The sequence below is a fragment of the Heterodontus francisci genome, chromosome 11 (assembly GCF_036365525.1).
Source record: "Heterodontus francisci isolate sHetFra1 chromosome 11, sHetFra1.hap1, whole genome shotgun sequence".
Taxonomy (NCBI): Eukaryota; Metazoa; Chordata; class Chondrichthyes; order Heterodontiformes; family Heterodontidae; genus Heterodontus; species Heterodontus francisci.
The window spans coordinates 114,175,916-114,199,546 of record NC_090381.1 but is presented as its reverse complement, the minus strand read 5'-3'; the positions used below and the strand labels follow the sequence as shown (position 1 = coordinate 114,199,546).

Sequence of the window (23,631 nt, the reverse complement as noted above, 5' to 3'; positions counted from 1 at the left end):
GATGATGGATGATAATTCTGGAATATTTTTCGAGATTTCCTTTAGGATTCATGACTTTCAGAACTGCAGAACTTTCCCTCCTGCAAGTTCATGGTCAGAGCCTGGGATAGTGCATCTGCGCAGGGTCTGTAGAGGCAAATTAAATGGGTGATTGTGTTGATGGGTCAATTGCCTTTTCGTTGCTCTCTGTTTTTCTTAAAAGTTGCTATAATTTGTATAATTTTTGTTAGAGTGGTGGCTGATGGCAATCGGTCCCATCCCATCACAGTGCACACGCTCAGAGGGGCTGCATTTGCTTAAAATATTCACTGCAAAATGCAAAGGTTCCCAGATCATATATCAACTGCAAAGCCTGAAAATGATTTGCAAACAGAGCTGGAAATGTTGATGACAAATCCCATCTCGTTGTCTGAATCTGTCTGGGCTGGGAGCAGCAAGTTTCCTGTAACAAACTACAATGGATAATGTTTGCAAATACTTATCACACGGGACGTTTGTGCAGAATTATTTAGAGACAAAGATACTTCTGGACAGTCGGAATGGCTGCATTAAAATGGGCTTCCGTTAGGCTGTTGTAATCGCTGGATTCATTGGGTGGCGCTCTCACTTCAGGCTGAGAAGGCTAAGAGTTCAAATTCTGCTCCAGGACTGGTGCAACTAAATCAGGCTAACAGTCTGGCGCAGTGTTAATGCAGTGTTGCACTGTCAGTAGGTAATATAGTTTGGATAAGGGGTTTTGCTTGCTGCATTGTCCAGGAGTTTCCGGTTTGTAACTCTAATTCTGTCCAATATTCATCCTTCAGCCAATGCCACCATAAAGCAACATATCTGGCAGCCAACTCATTTGCTCTTTGTGAGTCCTTCTGCACAGCAAGATCCCACAAACAGCAATGTGACCAAGAGTAGACAATCTGTTTTTCGTAATGTTGGTTGAGGGATAAATATTGGCCTCAAGACACAAGGGAGAACTCCCCTTGCTCTTCTTCAAAAAGGTGGCCGAGAAATTTATACATCCGCCTGGGACTTAATGTCTCATCCAAAAGACAGCACCTCCAACACTCCCTCAGTATTGCAGTGGGAATGCCAGCCTAGATTCTATGCTCAGGTCCCCAGAGTGGGTGCTTGAATCCATAACCTTCTGATTTGGAGGTGAGGGTGCTACCCACTGAGCCATGGCAGTTAACACAGACTCCTGCAGTTTATCATGCGACACTCCCTACAAGCATATTCCCTGCATCTCAATCTGACAACAGGACAAGCAGAGACAGAAGCTTCCCACCACACACCAAAGCTGAAGCACCCAGGAGTGGAATAAGAGTAGAGACTCCCCACTTTGACCAGCATAAGCTGAACACAAATCCAAAGGGAAAAGAAAAAGCTCTGCTCGAAATTCTAACTCACCGTCCTTGGATCGAAAGAGCCCAGGGCTCCCGGCCTGGTGATGTAATCTCTTCAGGTAAGGTAACCTATCACTGATTAAGTTCTGCTGGCTGCTGAAATTGTTAAGCCAACCTGCAGAGAGTCACAGGGCAGCTGGTCTGGGGCTGTGTGCACACAATTTACCACCATCCCCAACCCCGCACCGTCCCCCCGCACGCCACCCGCACCCCCCCCCCCCCCATTCTCCGTCTCAACTGAAGGAGAATAAATCCACTTTTTGCCTTGTGAGGAGAGTCTTGATACAAAATAAAAGCAACTGCTCTCTGAATGCAGGCCTGGCTCCTACATTTGATCGTCACTCAAGGTCTTACTGAAATCACAATGTTGTAATGTGCAATTTTGCTCACAAGTCTAAATAAAGTGTCATACTGATTCCAATGAGTTATCCACAAGACACACAGCTTCAAAAGTTTAAAAACATGGTGCTTTTTTGATGATGGCTGGTCGCGGCTTAGTGAGTATCAATCTCTAAATGAGTAATGCTTTCTAGGCTGATAGTTTTGGTTTCAAGTCCCACTCCAGAGACTTGAGCACCTCATCCAGGCTGACACTCCCAGTGTAGTACTGAGGGAGGGCTGCACTTGGAGGTGCCATCGTTCGGATGAGGTGTTAAACCTAGGCCCCGTTTACCCTCTCATGTAAAAGATTCTACCGCGACTATTTTGAAGAAGAGCAGCGGAGCTCTCAAATGAGTCTTGGCACCCAGAAAGGAAAATGGGGGAGGGGGGGGGAATGTAAAACGAGATTCCTATTCACTGTCACCTTTTTCCACTACTGCCCAACCCAATTCCTGGGCCCACGCCAGTAAGATTGTGAAACCTGACACTGAGAAAAGGTGGACAAATGACCCCTTGTAACTACTGGTCACCAGCCACAAAGAGACTGCCCTGCAGCTCCTGGTGAGTGAGAATGAGAAATAGGCGGCGCAGTGGTTAGCACCGCAGCCTCACAGCTCCAGCGACCCGGGTTCAGTTCTGGGTACTGCCTGTGTGGAGTTTGCAAGTTCTCCCTGTGTCTGCGTGGGTTTCCTCCGGGTGCTCCGGTTTCCTCCCACATGCCAAAAGACTTGCAGGTTGATAGGTAAATTGGCCGTTATAAATTGCCCCTAGTATAGGTAGGTGGTAGGGGAATATAGGGACAGGTGAGGATGTGGTAGGAATATGGGATTAGTGTAGGATTAGTATAAAATGGGTGGTTAATGGTCAGCACAGACTCGGTGGGCCGAAGGGCCTGTTTCAGTGCTGTATCTATAAATCTAAATTTAAAAAATCCACTTTTTCAAATTGCACTCATTCTGGATTCTCTTGTACCCATGCTCTGAAAGCAAGTATCTCCCATTGAAAGGATGGGCCTTGTTTGTGCAGTTTAACATAACAATCAATATTTTAAAGATTGAACAAAATCCCACCGCTAGAATTTTCAGTAATACATTTTTGGACTCTGACAAGATACACAGCGACAGAATAAAACCCAGAACAAAACACGCCCGAGGGCTACAAACAAAACGTCCCGCATTGTGGTGTGAATTGAGGCCTCCGTACTACTTTCCCACCACCTCACTCCCGCACCTTGGTATGATCCACAGATCCGGGATCCATCCATTCATGTGTAGGGAAGAAGAGGAAAAGATTGGAATCTGAAGAGCCTGGGGCCAATTTATAAGGGGCAAAGCAGTGGGTGGGTTTTGACAGCTTCACGTTACCCCCTGAGGCTTGAACTCACCCACACCCCTCCCCTCTCCTCCCCTCCGCTCTCCTCTCCTCCCCTCCCCTCTCCTCTCCGGACCAATGCTTATGCTCAGGGTTGGGGCAAATGCTCAGAGAGTCACACCAGTGAGCAGTGACTGGAATCACTCGGCCACGGCACCTCATTTTCCTGGGTCTCCATTTGGTGAAGACCCAGGTGATCTAGGCTCCCAAAAATAGTAAGGTCACCGACCTGAAACGTTAACTCTGTTTCTCTCTCCACACAGATGCTGCCAGACCTGCTGAGGATTTCCAGCACTTTCTGTTTTTAATTTGGGTTTTCCGGCACCCGCAGTATTTTGCTTTTATTTAGGGTGTGGGACCAATAAGATAGCTCTTTCAAAGAGCCAGCACATGCATGAAGGGCTGAATGGCCTCCTTCTGTCGTGTAAGCTTCTATGAGACTAGTCCTTGTACTCAACCCCCTCAGTTAGGAGGATCTGAGAGAGATTGGTGTGCCACAAAGACGCGTCAGGGGTGAGGTCCAGATGGTTGACACTTTTGGATATTGTCGCAGATGAATGCGTTCCCAATTTCCCCTTTCCAAATGTATTTTTTTGTTGCCTGTCCATCAAAGTGGCCAGTTTAACAGCTAACAATCTGAATCTAATAGCTTCACACAACACTCAATTAATCAGGAGATCACGTGCTCCATGGACTATTCCGTGGCACACACAATTGCTTTCTTTTCCACTTGTTGATCTGCTTACACTTGGCATCAGTGTATGAACATGGACACATCACTTAAGATAGATTCGTATCTTGATGAGGACTTGGCAGGCCACTTCTTCCCGAATACAGTCCCTACCGTTACATTGTAGATACAGAGGATTGGGGCTCGATTACCTCTTGATAGCGAATAGGCACAAGGGGGTTCGACTTAGAAATGAGCAAGGTTCTATGGAAACGCAACAATAAAGGGGTGTAATTTAATGATGAGGTGGCACTGCAAAATGAGAGGACATAGCTGTAAATTAGAAAGAGATGTAAGTCAAATCCGCAGGGATATGAACCCTTAGCATGAGATGATCTGCTGCTGCCGACAATAAGTTGATTGTTGGTGAGCTGATTTATATCTTCTGGCTGCATTTCTGTTGTATACATAAACTGTGCAGTTATATGCCTACCTTTTGCTGAACAAAGCCCCCTGATGTGAAGAAATCTGACGCTAGATAAACAATTCATCATTTAATCTATTTATTGGCCTGGTTAACCTAACTCAAGGCTGAGATATGGATCCCCCTGTTTCTGGAGAGTGACCTGCAGCCTGGTTTGACAGAGATAGTGGTCCATAGGGAGAGTACTTGACACAGAAAGCCTCAAATGTCTGGAGGCATTACCGGTACCATGCTCTCAGGACTAGGAACTGAACCAATGGCAGTCCCCCCCAAAATTCATGTCATGTAGGATCCTCATACCCATTGGCAAGATTTACGCCAACCTTCTCCATCTTGCTCATCCCTGCAGGTCAATCAGCAAAGGTCATGGCCGTCCACGATACATTGGTTTGGTCATTTTGAGGCCTTTCCGTCATAGTCCTTGTTTTGCCGTAATAAGAGAGTGAGTGTTTCGGGACAATCTGTACTCTGCTCCTCCTGCCCCCACCTGCACCAAACTCTGGTCATTGCACACATCAAACACCATTCAGTACTGTCCAAAACAGAGCAGTCCATAAATATTATCATTAACCACCAGCTGGTGAATAGGTTAGTTAGCAACAATCATTTGATTTCATTAAATTTGACATGCAGGTGATTTAAGTAATGCAGTTTAATCCTCTGCATCCTGTTAGTAGTTCCCGATGCTCACATGTCCGAATGAACCTTCTAAACCCATGAGCTTCACAAGCTAGAGTACAAGGGCAGCAGGTGTACACAAACACCGTCAGCTCCAAGAACCCTCCAAGTCACATATCATCCCAATTTGGGCATACCTTGTCTGTTCTTTCATTGTCGTTTGGTCAAAATGCTGGAGCTTTGCCAATTAACAGCACTGCGGGAGCACCTTCACCACACAGACTGCAGTGGTTCAAGAGCACAGCTATGCACTACCTTCTCAAGGCGAATTAGGGATGGTCAATATGCCCACACTCCAAAGAATGATAGAAAAAGATAAGGAGCCTCTACACAACCTCACCCGATTGAAGCACTTACCATGATCTGTGCTGTCGATGCTGCTCACGCTGTCACTGTCCTCCAGGTTCTGTCGTTGCAGCTGTTTGACTAGGTTTAAGACTGGAAAGGACCTTTTAGACTTGCCTATACCTTTCATCCTGGACGAGTCCACCTCATCCGCGCACCTTTCGAGTGTCACCTTTGCTGTGTTCCTCGGTGCTTCCTCAACCTCACTGGGCATGGTGACTGGCTGCGAAGATAGCAATGAATTCTGTGAGTGCCCAACCGTATTAAATGGGGGCCATGGAAGACTTGAGGCCCTTATTTCCCTGCAACAATGAAGGACCGGTGGACGCCGAGTAGTTTGGCACCAATCAGACTCATTCTGCGGACATTTTAAGCAGCAGAGAATTGGGTGAATGTCTTTTTTTTGGGCTCCAATCCTTTCCCCTCCCGTCTTTCCCGTGGGTGTTGGCACACATGGGGAAGGGTCCCTGAGTGACAGCCAGATCTCTGGTAGATCCCTTGTGTTTATGTTCTTCACCCATGTGAGCTTACATACCGAGTCCAATCCTATCCTCATCCACACACAAACTCATACATGTGCACACGCACATTCACACACACAGACACCTGCACACACACACTCATCACAGGCCAGGGCTGGAGACTGGGACTAACCTGGTCAGCATAGCTTGAGCTACTCAAGTGGTGAAGGAAATACAGATCAATGCAGTCCTTACTGTTTGGTTGTTTGTTGCAACAGATGGAGAGCATGTGTTCCGCGAGACGCTGCCCACATCGGTCAGCCGGTGTTCATGATCGTCCCACCTCCCGTATGCCAAGTCAATGCCACCAACAAATGCAACCGATTGGTCAATGACCACAATCTTCTCGTGGTGAGCCCACAGGTACACAGAGGATGATACGTGGTCCGGGTGTCTCATCACCTGAGAGATAAAGAACCCACAGCACAGAACAGCAACAGGTCAGTACACATCCCGGGAACTGATTAACATTATCTCTATTTTGCCGCTCGGCCTGGTGTGGGAAACTCGATCCAGATGGAGTTCACTAGGAACACTGGGAAGAGCTTCACCTGCAGGAGAACACTTTGGGATTTCATTAACCTGCAATCTGGATTATCCATTAGTGGAGGCAAATTCTGCAATATTTGGATCTCCAAATTCATTCGTGAAGCTCTGCTCCCGGCTAAGAGCAAGCAGCTGGGACGAAAACAGAATTATGGGCGGGAGGACAAATTCAACAACAACTTGCATTTATATAGTGCCTTTAATGTGGTAAAATATCCCAAGGTGCTTCACAGTCGCGATATCAAACAAAATTTGACACTGAGCCACAAAAGAAGATATTAGTTTTGAGGAAATATTTTTAAGGAGATATTGACCAAAGACTTGGTCAAAGAGGCAGGTTTTAAGGGAGAGAGAGGCGGAGAGGTTTAGGGAGGGAATTCTAGAACTTAGGGCCCAAGCAGCTGAAAGCACGGCCACCAATGGTGGAGTGAAGGAAATGGGAAAGCAGAAGAGGCCAGATTTGGAGGAGCACAGATATCTCGGAGGTTGCAGGGCTGGAGGAGATTACAGAAATAGGGAGGGGGGTGGGGGGGGGGGGGGGGAAAGACCATAAAGGGATTTGAAAATGAGGATAAGAATTTTTAAATCAAGTTGCTGCCGGACCAGGCGCCTATGTAAGGGATGGGTGAGTTGGACGTGGTGCAAGTTAGGACACTGGCATCAGAGTTTTGAATGGGCTTAAATTTACGGATGGTGGGAGATGGGAGGCCAGCTAGGAGAGCGTTGGCCTAAAGGCATGAATGAGAGTTTCTGCAACAGATGGGCTGAGTCAGGTGATGTTACGAAGGTAGAAGTAGGCAGTTCCGGGAGGCAGTCATACTTGAAGGGAGTGAGTTCAGAGGATTGACACTGTACTGCTATCCTTTCCAACACAGTTTCCACGGAGAATGCAGGATCATTAAAATTCCCCTTACAAACCATTTCTTGTGGCCCCTCCTTATGTTACAATAAGGATACAGAGACACTTATGAAAGATGTAATAATGAGTCACAAGGATGACACCAGAATTGTGAGGGAATAACTGTCAGGAAAGATTGAATAGGCTGGGGCTCTTTTCTCTAGAAAAAGGAAGATTGAGGGGCGACCTGATAGAGGTCTTTAAGATTATGAAAGGGTTTGATAAGATAGACGTGGGGAAGATATTTCCAGTTGCAGGCAAGACCAGAACAGGGGTCATACATATAAAATAGTCAGTAATTAATCCAATAGGGAATTCAGGAGAGACTGCTTTCCCCAGAGAGTTGTTAGAATTGTAAAACCCATGAGCACAGGGAGTGGTTGAGGTGAATAGCATCGATACATTTAAGGGGAAGCTGGATAAACACATGAGGGAGACAGAAATAGAAGGATATGCTGATAGGGTGAGATGAAGTAGGATGGGAGGAGGCTCATGGAGCAAAAACACCGACAAGAAGCAGATGGGCCGAATGTCCTGTTTCTGCCCTGGAAACTCTCTGTACTTTGATGTGTCTTTGATTTACAATACCTGTTGAGCGCTTTACAAAGACAAAGCATGGGCAGACGTGCCTGTATTCTACTGTCAGTTGAAGGCAACGCACCTTAATGTTGGGATGAAGATGCATTAGAGTTCGCTTGCTGTATTCACTGTTGATACCAAGGGTAAGTTCCAGCTCTTTGTAGAGAATCACGAAAATCTTCACCCCTTGTTCCTGCCGTGACAGGAAGGAAGGAAAGTAGATTCAAACTGGCCTCACTTCAACCCTTGCAGAACATCACAAGATTCAGATGGAATCATACAGCATATTGATGTTGATTGAGGAATTAATATTGGCCAGGATACCAGGAGAATGCCCCTGCTCTTCTTTGAAATTATTATGTCCACCTGAAAAGGCAGACAGGGCCTTGGTTTAATGGCATATCTGAAAAACAGTACCTCTGGCATTGCAGCACTCCCTCAGTGAGGGCACCAAGACTGTCAACCTAGATTATGGGTTCAAATCACTGAAGTGGGGCTTGAACACATAACTTCAGTCTCAATGGCCATGACTGACACCCAATAGAGAAGGTAATGAGCACAGAGCCTGTCCTCCATGATGGACATTACCCTGACCCTGGAATGTGGTTTTGAGGGGCAGGGAGGAGAAAGGTTAAGGGACAGACAGTAGTCCTGCCACTCCAATGCTCCAGTGCCATTACAGCAGGCGATGGAGATCCGTGGGCAGTACCCTGGGACCGGCCCTAAAATGTGTGTGCACGGACATGGGACAGAAGAACTCACAGCTTTGCGTTTGAGTACGTAGTCCAGCCTCCAGTGATTCCCTTCCACCACGGGCCTCTTGAGAAAGATTTCTGGACTCAGCCTATGCTCCAAGTCAAAGAACAGAAGAGCATTAAATAGTTACTGATACTTCTAACCCCTTCCGTTCCAGAATTTCACTTCAGACCTGGAACTGTCCCCTGATAACACAGGCTTCCAATAGCGGGAGTATTTTCTCAACCATTCTCTTTTCCTCTCCTGGTGGATTGTTTTTATTTATACAGCACTGAAACAGGCCCTTCGGCCCACCGAGTCTGTGCCGACCAACAACCACCCATTTATACTAACCCTACAGTAATCCCATATTCCCTACCACCTACCTACACTAGGGGCAATTTACAATGGCCAATTTACCTATCACTTGCAAGTCTTTGGCTGTGGGAGGAAACCAGAGTACCCAGCAAAAAACCACACGGTCACAGAGAGAACTTGCAGACTCCGCACAGGCGGAACCCAGAATCGAACCCGGGTCCCTGGAGCTGTGAGGCTGCGGTGCTAAGTACTGCGCCCTATTCTCGGGATATTAGCAGCACTGGCAGGGCAACATTTACTGCCCCTCCCTCATGGTCCTTAGAAACTAGTAGGCCTTCTCCTTGTAGCAATAGAATGGCTTGCTTCAGAAGGAATAAAGAGTCAACTACATTGGTGTGGGACTGGAGTAACTACGGAAAAAGGAACCTCCGAATTAAAAGCAGGAGTGGCCACTCGGCCCCTCGAGCCTGCTCCGCCATTCGATAAGATCATGGCTGCTCTGATTGTAACTTCGACTCCCCCCTACCCCGATGACCTTTCACCCCCTTGTTTATCAAGAATCTATCAACCTCCCCCTTCAAAATATTTAAAGACTCTGCTTCCACTGCCTTTTGAGGAAGAGAATTCCAAAGATTCACGACCCGCTCAGAGAAAAAATGTCTCCTCATCTGTCGAAAATGGGCGACCCTTTATTTTTAAACAGTGATTCCTCGTTTGAGATTTTCCCACAAGAGGAAACATCCTTTCCACATCCATCCTGTCAAGACTCCTCAGGATCTTACATGTTTTAAATCACCTCTTACTCTTCTAAACTCTAGCAGATACAGACCAAGCCTGTCTAGCCTTTCCTCATAAGACAGACTGCCCATTCCAGGAATTAGTCTAGTAAACCTTCTCTGAACTGCTTCCAATGCATTTACATCCTTCTTTTAAGACTCTAGGATGAAGTCCATCAGGACCTGGGGACTTGTCAGCCCACAGCTCCAACAGTTTGTTCAGTACCACTTCCCTGATGATTGTAATTTTCTTGAGTTCCTCCCTCCCTTCCATTTCCTGATTTACAGCTAACTCTGTGATGTTACTTATGTCCTCAACAGTGAAGATTGATGCAAAATCTATCATCTCCTTATTTTCCCTTATTAATTCCCCAGACTCACTTCCTATAGGACCAACACTCAATTTGTTAACTCTTTTTCTTTTTAAAATATCTATAGAAACTTATACTATCTGTTTTTCTATTTCTAGCTAGCTTTCTTTCATACTCTGATTTTTCCCTCCTTATTAATCTTTTAGTCATTCTTTGCTTTTTATTTATATTCTGTCCAATCTTCTGATCTGCCTCCCATCTTAGCACAATTATATGCTTTTTTCTTTAAGTTTGATACTATCTTTAACCATTTTCTTGTAACCACAGGTCCTCCCCTTGTATTTTTTTTTCTCGTTGGAATGTATCTATTCTGTGTATTCTGAAATATCCCCTTAAATGTCTGCCACTGCATCTCTATTGACCTATCCCTTAACCTAATTTGCCAGTTCACTTTAGCTAGCTCTGCTTTCACGCCCTCATAATTGCCCTTATTTAAGTTTAAAATACTAGTCTTAGACCCATTCTTCTCTCCCTCAACTGGACTGTAAAATTCAAGCATATTATGATCGCTGCTGCCTAGAGATGCCTTCACTATGAGGCCATTAATTAATCCTATCTCGTTGTACAATGCCAGGTCGAGTATAGCCTGCTCTCTGTTTGGCTCCAGATGTGCTGTTCTAAGAAACTAACCTGCAAACATTCTATAAACTTCTCATCTAGGTAACCTTGGCCCATCTGATTTTTCCAGTCTATATGTAGATTAAATCTTCCATGATTATCACAGTACCTTTCTGACCAGTTCCCATTATTTCTTCCTTTATACCCTGCTCTACCATGTGATTACTGTTAGGGGGCCTGTACACCACTCCCACAAGTGACTTCTTGCCTTTATCATTTCACATCACGACCCTAACCACTTCCACATCCTGGTTTCCTGAACTTAGGTCATCCCTCTCATACCATCATTAATTCACAGAGTGACCTCTACACCTTTTCCTAGCTTCCTGTCCTTCCTAAATGTCATGTACCCTTCAATATTCAGGTCCCAATCTATGTCATCCTGCAGCCATGTCTCTGCAATGGCTATCAGATCATACTTCTTTATTTCTATTTGTGCTATTGGTTTATCTGTTTTGTTTCGAAAGCTCTGTGCATTCAAATACAGAGCCTTGAGTAGTGTCCTTTTATTATTTTTGTAACCTTTAGCCTTATCTGCTGATTTGCTCTTAGATTTGTACTTTCTGTCCCTGACACAGATGAGGAATCTGTGATCCCATGCTTAAAACATGAAAGATCCAACCTATCATAGAATAGAGTCTTAAAGCAGAGAAGGAGGCCATTCAGTCCATCGTACGTGTGCTGGCTGTTAGAACTATTCAATTAGTCGCACTTCCCTGCTCTTCTTTAATAGCCCTGCGATTTTGTGCTCCTCAAGTATCTATCTAATCCCCTTTTGAAAGTTCCTATTGAATTTGCTTCCACTGCCCTTTCAGGCAGCGCATTCCAGATCACAACAACTCACTGTGTTAAAAAGATTCTCCTCATTTCCCCTTTGGTTCTTTTGCCAATTACCTTAAATATATGTCATCTGGTTACCGACCTTCCTCTTTCTCCTTATTTACTGTCAAAACCCTTCATGATTTTGAACATCTCTATCAAATCCCCCCTTAACCTTCTCTGCTCTAATCCCCCGTCATCTTTCTCTGCACTAAAGGAGAACAATCTCAGCTACTCTTGTCTCTCCACAACCAAAAACTGGCAAAAAAATCTGGCAGACAAAATGACAGAGACACAAAGTTTCTAACTGGGTAGTTACTGACAATGCAATTGTATTGGAAGAGCATTAATCGTGAAGAAAATTAAAGATTCTTTGAACTGAAAGAAGCACTTTAACTCTCAGGCGATTTAATTTCTTTTCAGCGTTTAAAAAGCATGCAAATTGATTAAAGGCAAGTTTCACTGACGCGGAGGCCGAAAGATTTAACACCCAGTTGGTTACATTTACAATGCAGGTATCGAGAGACTGCAATCTTCCTATGCCTCAGAGAAATATTCAGGGCTTTGGAAAAGATAGTATAGGAGGATCAGCTAAAAGGGTTGGCACTGACACAATGGATCGAATGGCCCCTCCTCCTCCATGCTGCAAATCTTAATTGTTCTCAGGTAGACTTGGTTTGGTTTTGAGTCTTGCAAAATGTACTGTCTAATATTACATTACTGCTACAGAAATGCTTCTGCATTGTTTACATTTATATCTACCCTTATTATCAGACTCTCTTATCAACCACTTTTTGAGGAAGTTGTTAAACCCTCCTCCCAAGGCTCCTAAGCTGTACTCATGCTATGTTACTGGACACCTGTTGAAGGGTGTGCTCTATTATTTGGCAGTAATTAGGACTAGAGTTTCCAACCATTGACCAGGTATGGTCACATGGCGGGTCCCATGTTTCCTTCTAGGGGTCCATATTGTATGGGAGAGGCAGTACACACAAGGATTGTGCGGTGTTCATTGGTACCCAACCTCTGGGGCTCCCTACATAAACTCTATGCCTTGCTATTTCCTGCCTCAAAACCTAAGCTTTTAACTCCCTTTGGCTTGTCATTCTCCTAAACCCTATACAGTTCAGCCCATCTCCTAAATCCTCTACTGTTTGGTTCATCTCTTTCCCTCACGAAGCCCCTTGGGAAGTTTTAGTCTGTTAAAAGCAAGTATTAAATTTATGTTATTTTGCATCCTTTATTCTTACAGAGAATGAACAGCACAGAAACAGGCCATTCGGCCCACCATGGCAGTGTTTATGTTCCACACAAGCCTCCTCCCATCCTATTTCATTTCACCCTATCAACATTTCCTTCCATTCCTTTCTTGTACTTATCTAGCTTTCTCTTAAATGCACCTATGCTATTCACCTCAACCAGGCCCTGTGATAGTGAGTTCCACATTTCTAACCACTCTTTGGGTCAAGATGTTTCTCCTGAATTCCCAATGTGGGGCCCGATCAAATTCGCAGCAGTGAAAAATGCTTCGTGGACTGTGAAATCTCGGGTCCTCTGTGAAATCGACCATTTTGCGAACATCAAGCGTTTAATTCATTGACACAAGGCTCACCTTGCTGATTGGTAGATGAGGGAGGGCTTCAAGTGCAGTTTGAGAGAAGCAGTCTCAAGTATTAGCAGACAAGTGAGAATGCCAGAATGGGCAAACCAAAAACGGCCACAAGCATGACTGCAGCACATTGAGTGAAAGAATTTGGAAGCCAAATTCTGCATGTCAATGGTGGAATGATGGTTTGTACAAGCTGCAATGTTTCGTTGGGTCACACATGGTGGGCAACGGTTCAGAACCACTTAGATTCCGAAAGCCATCGCAGCAGAAAGAGAGCATCCGACACTTCACTGCCGGAAAACAAACACGCAAAACGAACAAGCACTGATTTCATCGCTTTTTAAGAAGTCAACAGAGAGCTCAGAAAATTGTCTGTTGGTGACATTGGAGCTTGTGGATGTTTCTGCAAGCGCCAACCTACCATTGGAAAAACTTGATCACCCAAAGCTGCGGCTATTCATTCAATGTAATGTGGAAAATATTTATTTTATTTCGAGATGCAGCACTGAAACAGGCCCTTTGGGTCTGTGCTGGCCATCAACCACCCATTTATACAAATCCTACATTCCTACCACATCCCCTCAATTCCCCTATCACCACTAGGGGCAATTTATAATGGCCAATTTAGCTATCAACCTGCAAGTCTTTGGCTGTGGGAGGAAACCAGAGCACCCAGCGGAAACCCACGCGGTCACAGGGAGAACTTGACAAACTCAGCACAGGCAGTACCCAGAACTGAACCCGGGTTCCTGGAGTTGTGAGGCTGCGGTGCTAACCACTGCACCACTGTGCCACCCTGGTAGCTGCTTGCCAAGTGCAAATAAACTACAACAGGACTACCTACCTATTGGATTCATTACTGATTGTCTTACCATTATGACCTGCAGTTTGGTGCTCTCCCACAAGTGGAAAGATTTTCTCTACGTCTACCCTATCAGATTAGAGTCATAGAGTCATTTACGGCAGAGAAGGAGGCCATTCGGCCTATCGAGTCCATGCCGGCTCTCCACAGAGTAAACAAGTCAGTTCCAATCCCTCGCTCGATCCCCATAGCCCTGCAAGTTTATTTCCTTCAAGTAGCCATCCAATTTCCTTTTGAAGTCATTGATTGTCTCCACTGCCACCACCCTCGTAGGCAGCGAGTTCCAGCTCATTACCACTCGCTGCATAAAAAAGTTCTTCCTCATATTTCCCCTGCATCTCTTGCCCAAAATCTTCAATCTGTGTCCCCTAGTCCTTGTATCATCCGTTAATGGAACAGTTTTTCCTTGTCTAACTTATCTAAGCCTGTCATAATCTTGTACACCTCTATCTAATCTCCCCTCAATCTCCTTTGCTCCAGGGAGAACAACCCCAGCTTCTCCAATCTAGCCATCCCTGGAATCATTCTGGTAAATCTCCTCTGCACACTCCCAGGGACCCTCATATCCTTCCTAAAGCGTGGTGACCACAACTGGACGCAATACTCTTGTTGGGGCCTAACCAGAGCTTTATAAAGGTTCAGCATAACTTCCCCGCTTTTGTACTCTATGCCTCTATTAATGAAGCCCAAGATCCCATATGCTTTACTATCCACTCCCTCAATATGTCCTGTCACCTTCAAAGATCGATGCACATGCATCCCCAGGTCCCTCTGTTCCTGTACACTCTTTAGAACTGTGCCATTAAATCTATATTGCCTCACCCTTATCCCTTCTGCCAAAATGCATCACTTACACTTGTCAATATTAAACTCCATCTGCCACCTCTCTACCCATTCTGTTAGCCTATCTATGTCCTGTTGCAGGCGGTTCATATCATCCTCACTGTTTGCCACTCCTCCAAGTTTGGTATCATCGGCAAATTTTAAAATTCTACTCTGTATTCCAAGATCTAAGTCAGTTGTATTTAACAAAAAAAAGCAGTAATCCTAGCACTGACCTTTGGGGAAAACCACTGTCTACTATCCTCCAGTCTAAAAAACATTTACCATGACTCGCTCCTTTCTGTCCTTAAGTCAATTTTTTTTATCCCATTGGACACTGACTCTCCTATTCCATGAGCCTCAATTTTGTTAACCAGACTTTTATGTGGTACTTTATCAAACACTTTCTTAAAATCCATATAGACAACATCCATCACATTCCCTTCATCAACATTCTCTGTTACTTCATCAAAAAATTCAATTAGATTGTCAAACATGATCTTCCTTTTATAAATCCATGCTGGCTATCCTTAATTAACCCAAACCTCTCCAAGTGTGTGTTGATTTTTTTCCCGATTATTGTTTCTAAATCCTTACCCACCATTGACATTAAACTAACTGGCCTATAGTTGCTATGACTGTCCTTACATCCTTTCTTGAATAAGGGTGTCACGTTTGCCACTCTCTAATCCTCTGGCATATCCTCTATATTTAGGGAAGACTGGAAGATTGTGGCAAGTCCTTCTGCTATCTCCACCCCCACTTTCTTTAGTAACCTGGGATACAAGCCATCCGGACCAGGTGATTTATCTACCCTAGTCATAGCCAGCCTTTCCAGTACCTCCTCACTCTCAATTTTTACCCTATCGACTCTCTCCACTTCTACTGATATTTTGTCAGATTCCTTTTCTTCAGTAAACACTGATACAGAGTATTCATTCAGTATTCTAACTTGTCCTGTGCCTCTAAACATATATTTCCCTCTCTGTCCATAATGCCCACTCCACCCTTACTACCCATTTACTATTTACATGTCAGTAGAAGATTTTTGGGTTCCCTTTTATGTTAACTGCCATTCTATTCTCATATTCTCTCTTTGCCAGTCTTATTTTCCTCTTCACCTCCCCTCTCAACTTATTGTATTTGGCCTGGTTCTCACCTTGGAGAGGGTGCAGAGGAGATTCACCAGGATGTTGCCTGGATTGGAGAATTTCAGCTATGCAGGGAGACTAGTTAGGCTAGGGTTGTTTTCCTTAGAGCAGAGAAGGCTGAGGAGAGACCTGATAGAGGTATACAAAATTATGAGGAGCATTGATAGGAAGAAACTTTTTCCCTTAGCGGAGGTGTCAATCACCAGTGGGCATAGATTTAAGGTAAGGTGCAGGAAGTTTAGAGGGGATTTGAGGAAAAAATCTTTCACCCAGAGGATGTTTGGAATCTGGAACACACTGCCTGAAGGGGTGGTAGAGGCAGCAACCCTCACAACATTTAAGAAGTATTTAGATGAGCACTTGAAATGCCATAGCATACAAGTGCTGGAAAATGGGATTAGAGTAAGTAGGTGCTTGATGGCTGGCATGGACACGAAGGGCCGAAGGGCCTGTTTCTGTGTTGTATAACTCTATGACTCTGTGACCTGGCATGCATCATACACCCTCTTTTTTTGTTTCATCATAATCTTTCTCGCTCTCGTCATCCAAGGAGCCATGGTTTTTGTTCCCCTACCTTTCACCCTTGTTGGAATGTACCTGGCCTGTACCCGAAGCATCTCTTCCTTAAAGACCATTGCTCCGTTACAATATTTCCTGTCAGTCTTGGGTTCCATTCTACCCTGGCTAGATCCCTTCTCATCGCATTGAAATTAGCTCTCTTCCAATCTACCTTATATTGTTCCTTGCTTTTCTGCACTACGAGTCTAAACCTTATGATACGATGATATCAGTCTGACCCAAGTGCTGCCCGCGGAAGTTGGTCCATTTGGCCAACCTCATTTCCGAGCACCAGATCGAGCAATGCCTCTTTTCTAGTCGGGCTGAGAACAAACTGATTAAGGTGTTCTCCTGAACACATTCCAGAAATTCCTCCCCCTCCTTATCCTTTACTCTAACATTATCCCAATTAATTTTTAGGAAATTAAAGTCCCCTAATATCACAACTCTATAGTTCTTGCACATCTCTGTGATTTCCCTGCATATTTACTCCTCTCCCTCTCTCTCACTATTTGGAGGCGTATCGAATACCCCCCTAGTAGTGCGATCCCTTCTTGCTTCTCAACTCTAACCAAGTGGATATTGTCCTTGCTCCCCTTCTTTCATAATTTTCAAGACCTCTATCAGGTCACCCTTTTAGAGAAAAGAGCCCCGACTTGTTCAAACTTTCCTGATAGGTGTAACCTCTCAGTTCTGGTATCATCCTAGTAATTATTTTTTTCCACTTTTTCCAGTGCCTCTGTATCTGTTTTATAAATTGGAGACCAGAGCTGTACACAGTACTGCAAGTGAGCTCTAACTAAAGTTCTGTACAAATTTACCATAACTTTGCTGCAATTTTTAAAAATTCATTTGTGGGATGTGGGCATTGCTGGCTAGGCCAGCATTTATTACCCATCCCTAATTGCCCTTGAACTGAGTGGCTTGCTAGGCCATTTCAGAGGGCAGTTGAGAGTCAACCACATTTTTTTGTCTGATGTCACATGTAGGCCAGACCAGGTAAGGATGGCAGATTTCCTTCCCTAAAGGGCATTAGTGAACCAGATGGGTTTTTACAACAATTGACAATGGTTTCATGGTTAACCTTTGGACGAGTTTTTAATTCCAGATTTATTAATTGAATTCAAATTTCACCACCTGCTGTGGCGGGATTCAAACCCTTGCCCCCAGAGCATTAGCCTGAGCTCTGGATTACTAGTCCGGTGACATCACCACTACGCTATTGCCTCCCCTAAATTCAGTTCTGTCTCTCTAGAAATGAACCCCAGTGCATTGTTTGCTGGTTTTTTATGATCTTATTAAACTGCGTTGTAGTAATTTGTGTGTCTGTCTCGCCAGATCCCTTTGCTCCTCTGCCTCATCTTATTTCAAATAATAGCAAGGAATCCTTTACATCCACGTGAACAGGCAGACAAGGTACGGTGTAACAGCTCATGGAAAGATGGGATCATTGACGATACAAAACTCTCTCACTTCCACAAACTGCACTATCAGCCCAGATTAAGCCTTCAAATTTATAATGGCCGTGAAACTGCAAATTTCTCACCTTAGAACCAGGTGGGCTGCCTCCGAGCAAAGCTACAGCTAACTGTTTTAGTTTATGAAGTTGTGCAGAAAGCTGTATTTGCCACCATTTCAAAGAGGACTTGGTGGCATTGTGTGAAGTTATGATGAATTCCAAGCAGATTAATACAAGGGAGGAATGTTCCCCTCTCAGCTACATATCGCTGCTAAGAAAGAGGACTGAAATTTACAGACCCCTCGATGTCAGGGGTCATGGCAGGGGGGGTTGGTGCGGGGGCAGGATAGGGCCTTCGGGAGAGGCCCGTCACGGACCTCGACACAGGCCCCACGCTGCCGCCAGCGGTGAGGCCTCGTGGTGACGCCCTCCACTGCTTGGCAATAGGAGCCCAATTTAAATATGTTAATTAATGTAAACAAATGAATTGATGACCGCCGCACTCCCACCGTCCGTCCTGGAGTGATATTGGTGCCGGTGGCCAAAAGACTTGTGGGTTGATGGTAAATTGGCTATTGTAAAAATTGCCCCTAGTGTAGGTAGGTAGTAGGAGAATTGAGGGAGGGTGGGGAGGTGAGAGGGAAAAATAGGATTAATGTAGGATTAGTATAAATGAGTGGTTGCTGGTCGGTGCGGACTCGTTGGGCCGAAGGGCCTGTTTCGGTGCTGTATCTCTCTATGACTCTATGACTTGCGTGCCTTCGGATTCCCATCCGGGGAGCCAAGGCAGAACATGGTGTGGAGGGGGGGGAGCAGGTAAGTTTTTCAGTGCAGGGTGTGGGGGGAGCAGCATCAGAATCATTTCATTGGTGTAAGGGATGGTGGGAAGGTGTAAAGTTTAAAGTTTATGAACTTTGGGGGGAAGGTCAGGAGCACAAGGTAAATATTTTGCTGGTGGGGTGGGGGGGAAGAGGACAAGGAATTAAATCTATTGGTGTTGCGGGGGTGGGAGAGGGGCAAGATCAATTAATTTAATTTTTTAAAATCCATTCTCCTTTAAATATTTAAATGTAACGATCGGGTTTGAAGCCCTTTAAAAATGGCATCGGCGCCTGGGCAAAGGCAGCTGACGGCATTACCAGGGACGGACCACCCACCCCCTCCACGTGATTGGTGACGTTGGGGGTGGGGGGGGGAAACGGTTTGCGCCGGCCATTTAAATAAGCTGCCATGTTTAATATCGCGGTGGCTTTGCGACTTGCGGTCCACGCAGGCAGACCGCCATTATTTACGCCTGCCACCAATTTCAGCAGCAGGAATGTAAAATGCAGCCCAGAATATACAAGCATTGCAGCTTCTGGATCATAATGACTGAGAATCTCCTTCATCATCATAACATCACTGGAAGTAAGATGGAAGGATCTGCAGATGATAGCCAACCTATGAGAAGCTGAAATTGTAACACTAAATCGTACACATTCATTCCATTCCACAATGGAAAGGGAAATCGGGAAAAGGTTTGAAAACAAGTGCAGTGTGGAGAGCTTTAGGACCCATAAAGTCATCTGTTCCTCCCAGGCTTGCGACACTCAACTCGTGTCATGTCTCAACTTACTCATTTCCTGGATCCCAAAATGTAGTTTTCTACATGAAGAAATCTATCTTAATTTCCATTTGAATGAATCAGTAGTGTCTACTTTCACCATCTCCTTCGGAAGTCCGCTCCATAGGTTGACTATCACTCACTGAAATATTGGGACCGATTTTAACCCGTTCAAAACCCACCAATTTGCACACAGTTAAAATTGGGCCAATATTGTTTCCGCAGATTAATTTTGAATTTAAATTCAAGTCCACACTATCCAGTGAATTAAACTGACACACACCGGATCGTGAGGAGTGGGGAGGTGGGTGTGATCAAGCCACAATCGTCTTGATACTGAATCAAAGAATAAATCAATCAGTTTCTAATTAAAAAAAGATAGGTTGCAAACATTTCTCTTGATTGTAAACCTGACCGGAAACTGACTGCATATTTCTCATTAACAAAAAAAAGAAAAAGAATGTCATGCCAAAACATAATGTTCCTGAAGATGAATGGAATGAATGCTTTTTAAAAGTATAATTAAGAGATCAGGCAGTGTGCAGAGATTAAGCATTTGCAACTAGAGCCAGGTTCTATTGATCTGTGGGGAACACATTCCACAAGTGCTTATAGATCCAACAATAGCAGATCAGGGCTTTAACAATTATGTCTACCAACAATTTGTTACCAATCGTCACTCAAATCTCACATTTATATGCTCCACCTCACTCTCACACATTTAGCACACTCACATCTCACAGGTTGCAGACACTGCCAGCTCTTCAACTGTGGCAGGCACATCACCCAAACACATTGCACCCACACTCACAGACACACTTCCCTCTTTCTTGCAGGACAAGGTGGCCCACATTGGCGGCAGCAGCAGCTAACGGGCAGGGAGCAGGCAACGCTGCATGTGCTCACCCCCATGGAGTGGCCGTCACGGAGGCTGTGGCCAGCTCCGTGGCTAAAACCATCGAGGATGACAGTTGTTCCTGCCTAACGCACCTTCTTGAATCCCACTTCATCCTCATCCAAAACCTGTTATGATTTACAACTTGCTTTCTCCCCGCCCCCTTTCCTGCACCCCAACCTGTTGTCAGGTACCCAAGAACTGCTGCCTGGCCAGGCAGTGGTGTGGGAAGCTGAAGGCCGAGACGGAGAACAGACTTCCTCATGATCTGTGATCCCCTGACACATGATCTGATTGAATGGTGGAGAAGGCACGAGGGGCCGAATGACCTACTCCTGCTCCTATTTATTATATTAAGACAAGCAAGCAAAAGCTTGGCCAAAGAGGTAGGTTTTAATGGTAGCTGCTGAAACTCTGGTTGATGCTCTTTCTCTGTTGCTTCTTAACAAGAGGCTCTGATGCAAAATGAACCAGCCTTCAGTAGAAGGGTAGAACCCAAACTAAGAGGGAAAATTAATTTTAAAATAATTTAAAAGTAAACACAACCACCACATCTCGATTGATCAAAGTGATGCCCGACATACCACCAGTCTGTGATGAATATTTCCTCTCTTGCATCATCCAAAGCATCCGCCAAATCTTCAAAATAGCCTTTAGCATTTACGTACCTGTGAATGAAGTGAAACAGGGATCAAAGAACATGCAGTTATACAGCAGCTCATCATACTTCAGACACACTTGAAGCACACTGAAGTGGGGGTAGGTGCAGGAGGGTGGGAAGGTGAGGAGTGGGTCAGCGAGAGGATCTGCTGAAAGTGATCAGAGTTCTCAGTACTGCTCTTACTGTGCTCATGACAATATGAAAGGCACAATTCAACATGGTGGCTCCTCATCAGAGCCCTTTCCTATCCTGAGTGGCGTGGAACAGGGCTGTGTTCTCGCACCCACACTTTTTGGGATTTTCTTCTCCCTGCTGCTTTCACATGCGTTCAAGTCCTCTGAAGAAGGAATTTTCCTCCACACAAGATCAGGGGGCAGGTTGTTCAACCTTGCCCGTCTAAGAGCGAAGTCCAAAGTACGGAAAGTCCTCATCAGGGAACTCCTCTTTGCTGACGATGCTGCTTTAACATCTCACACTGAAGAGTGTCTACAGAGTCTCATCGACAGGTTTGCGGCTGCCTGCAATGAATTTGGCCTAACCATCAGCCTCAAGAAAACGAACATCATGGGGAACGACGTCAGAAATGCTCCATCCATCAATATTGGCGACCACGCTCTGGAAGTGGTTCAAGAGTTCACCTACCTAGGCTCAACTATCACCAGTAACCTGTCTCTCGATGCAGAAATCAACAAGCGCATGGGAAAGGCTTCCACTGCTATGTCCAGACTGGCCAAGAGAGTGTGGGAAAATGGCGCACTGACACGGAACACAAAAGTCCGAGTGTATCAGGCCTGTGTCCTCAGTACCTTGTTCTATGGCAGCGAGGCCTGGACAACGTATGTCAGCCAAGAGCGACGCCTCAATTCATTCCATCTTCGCTGCCTCCGGAGAATACTTGGCATCAGGTGGCAGGACCGTATCTCCAACACAGAAGTCTTCAAGGTGGCCAACATCCCCAGTTTATACACACTACTGAGTCAGCGGCGCTTGAGATGGCTTGGCCATGTGAGCCGCATGGAAGATGGAAGGATCCCCAAAGACATATTGTACAGCGAGCTTGCCGCTGGTATCAGACCCACCGGCCGTCCATGTCTCCGCTTTAAAGACGTCTGCAAACGTGACATGAAGTCCTGTGACATTGATCACAAGTCGTTGGAGTCAGTTGCCAGTGTTCGCCAGAGCTGGCAGGCAGCCATAAAGGCGGGCTAAAGTGTGGCGAGTCGAAGAGACTTAGCAATTGGCAGGAAAAAAGACAAAAGCGCAAGGGGAGAGCCAAGTGTGTAACAGACCCGACAAACAAATTTTTCTGCAGCACCTGTGGAAGAGCCAGTCACTCCAGAATTGGCCTTTATAGCCACTCCAGGCGCTGCTTCACACACCACTGACCACCTCCAGGCGCTTACCCATTGTCTCTCGAGATAAGGAGGCCAAAGAAGAAAAAAATTCTTGCACTAATGCAGAAACAGGCACAGCTATGAATCAAGATATTTAGCAGGTGGTGTGGCCATTTCATTAGTTTTCCCTTTGTTATATTCTGATTAGTTACCATTTGCACAATGTGTTTTCTTGTACGGGTGCGAAGGATTTGAAACGTTGGTCCTCGAGGAAGACTTTGGCGTGTTTGTGAATGAATTCTTCTATCTCTTGACCCCACCAGCGAGCATGGCGGTAACTGTTGCATTTGATGATCAAAGTCCTGGATTGGGACAGAAACATCAATCAGTTTATATTTCGGTATCGGTCAGTACTGCCCCTCTGACAGTACTGCCCCTCTGACAGTGCAGCACTCCTTCCCTCCCACAGTGCAGTGGTCCCTCGTCACTGCCCCTTCAATGGTGCAGTGCTCCCTCAGTACTGCCCCTCCAACAGTGCGGCGCTGCCTCAGTACTGCCCCTCTGACAGTGCAGCGGTCCCTCAGTATTGAGCATCGGACAGTGCAGTGCTCCCTCAGTACTGCCCCTCCAACAGTGCGGCGCTCCCTCAGTACTGCCCCTCTGACAGTGCAGCGGTCCCTCAGTATTGAGCATCGGACAGTGCAGTGCTCCCTCAGTACTGACCCTCCAACAGTGCGGCGCTCCCTCAGTACTGCCCCTCTGACAATGTAGCAGTCCCTTAGCACTGGCGTTGCATTCAACAGACAGCATGGGGAAACAGAAATCCGGCTGGGGTGAATATACTGGTAAGCTTTTAATTTAACCTAAATGAATCAAACATAAAATAAGAATTGACTGATTCATTGGCATAAAAACTAAAAACTAAGGTGGATTTACCATATAGAACAAGAAAGTAAAACTAGCAGAGAGGGTATTGGTTCAAATTTGGTGCTGAGAAATTAAAAATATTCAATTGGGTAGTGTAACAGTAAGTGTTGTTATAAGAGTTTAAGCACGGAGTGGGACTAGAAGTATTGATTAAAATTGATAGTTTAAATAGGGTACTAAATAGATCATTTAAAAAGGAAATAGAGGGTATTTTAGGATCATGGATGGGCAGCTGCGACCTGT

The 23,631-nt window shown here is 45.2% G+C and overlaps 1 protein-coding gene across 10 annotated transcripts in view; it reads right to left on the bottom strand.

Moving 5' to 3' along the window:
• LOC137375477 (phospholipase D1-like) overlaps positions 1-23,631 on the bottom strand; it is a 235,373-nt gene that overhangs the window by 62,208 nt on the left and 149,534 nt on the right. For 9 of the 10 annotated variants that reach the window (XM_068042786.1, XM_068042781.1, XM_068042780.1 and 6 more), the window contains 7 exons: positions 22,674-22,823; positions 21,051-21,134; positions 8,633-8,714; positions 7,953-8,063; positions 6,043-6,249; positions 5,339-5,549; positions 1,402-1,512 (listed from right to left, as the gene is read on the bottom strand). In XM_068042786.1, the coding sequence (XP_067898887.1) occupies positions 1,402-1,512; positions 5,339-5,549; positions 6,043-6,249; positions 7,953-8,063; positions 8,633-8,714; positions 21,051-21,134; positions 22,674-22,823 (956 nt within the window). The remainder of the gene's footprint in view (positions 1-1,401; positions 1,513-5,338; positions 5,550-6,042; positions 6,250-7,952; positions 8,064-8,632; positions 8,715-21,050; positions 21,135-22,673; positions 22,824-23,631) is intronic. The other variant, XM_068042787.1, reaches the window with a different exon arrangement.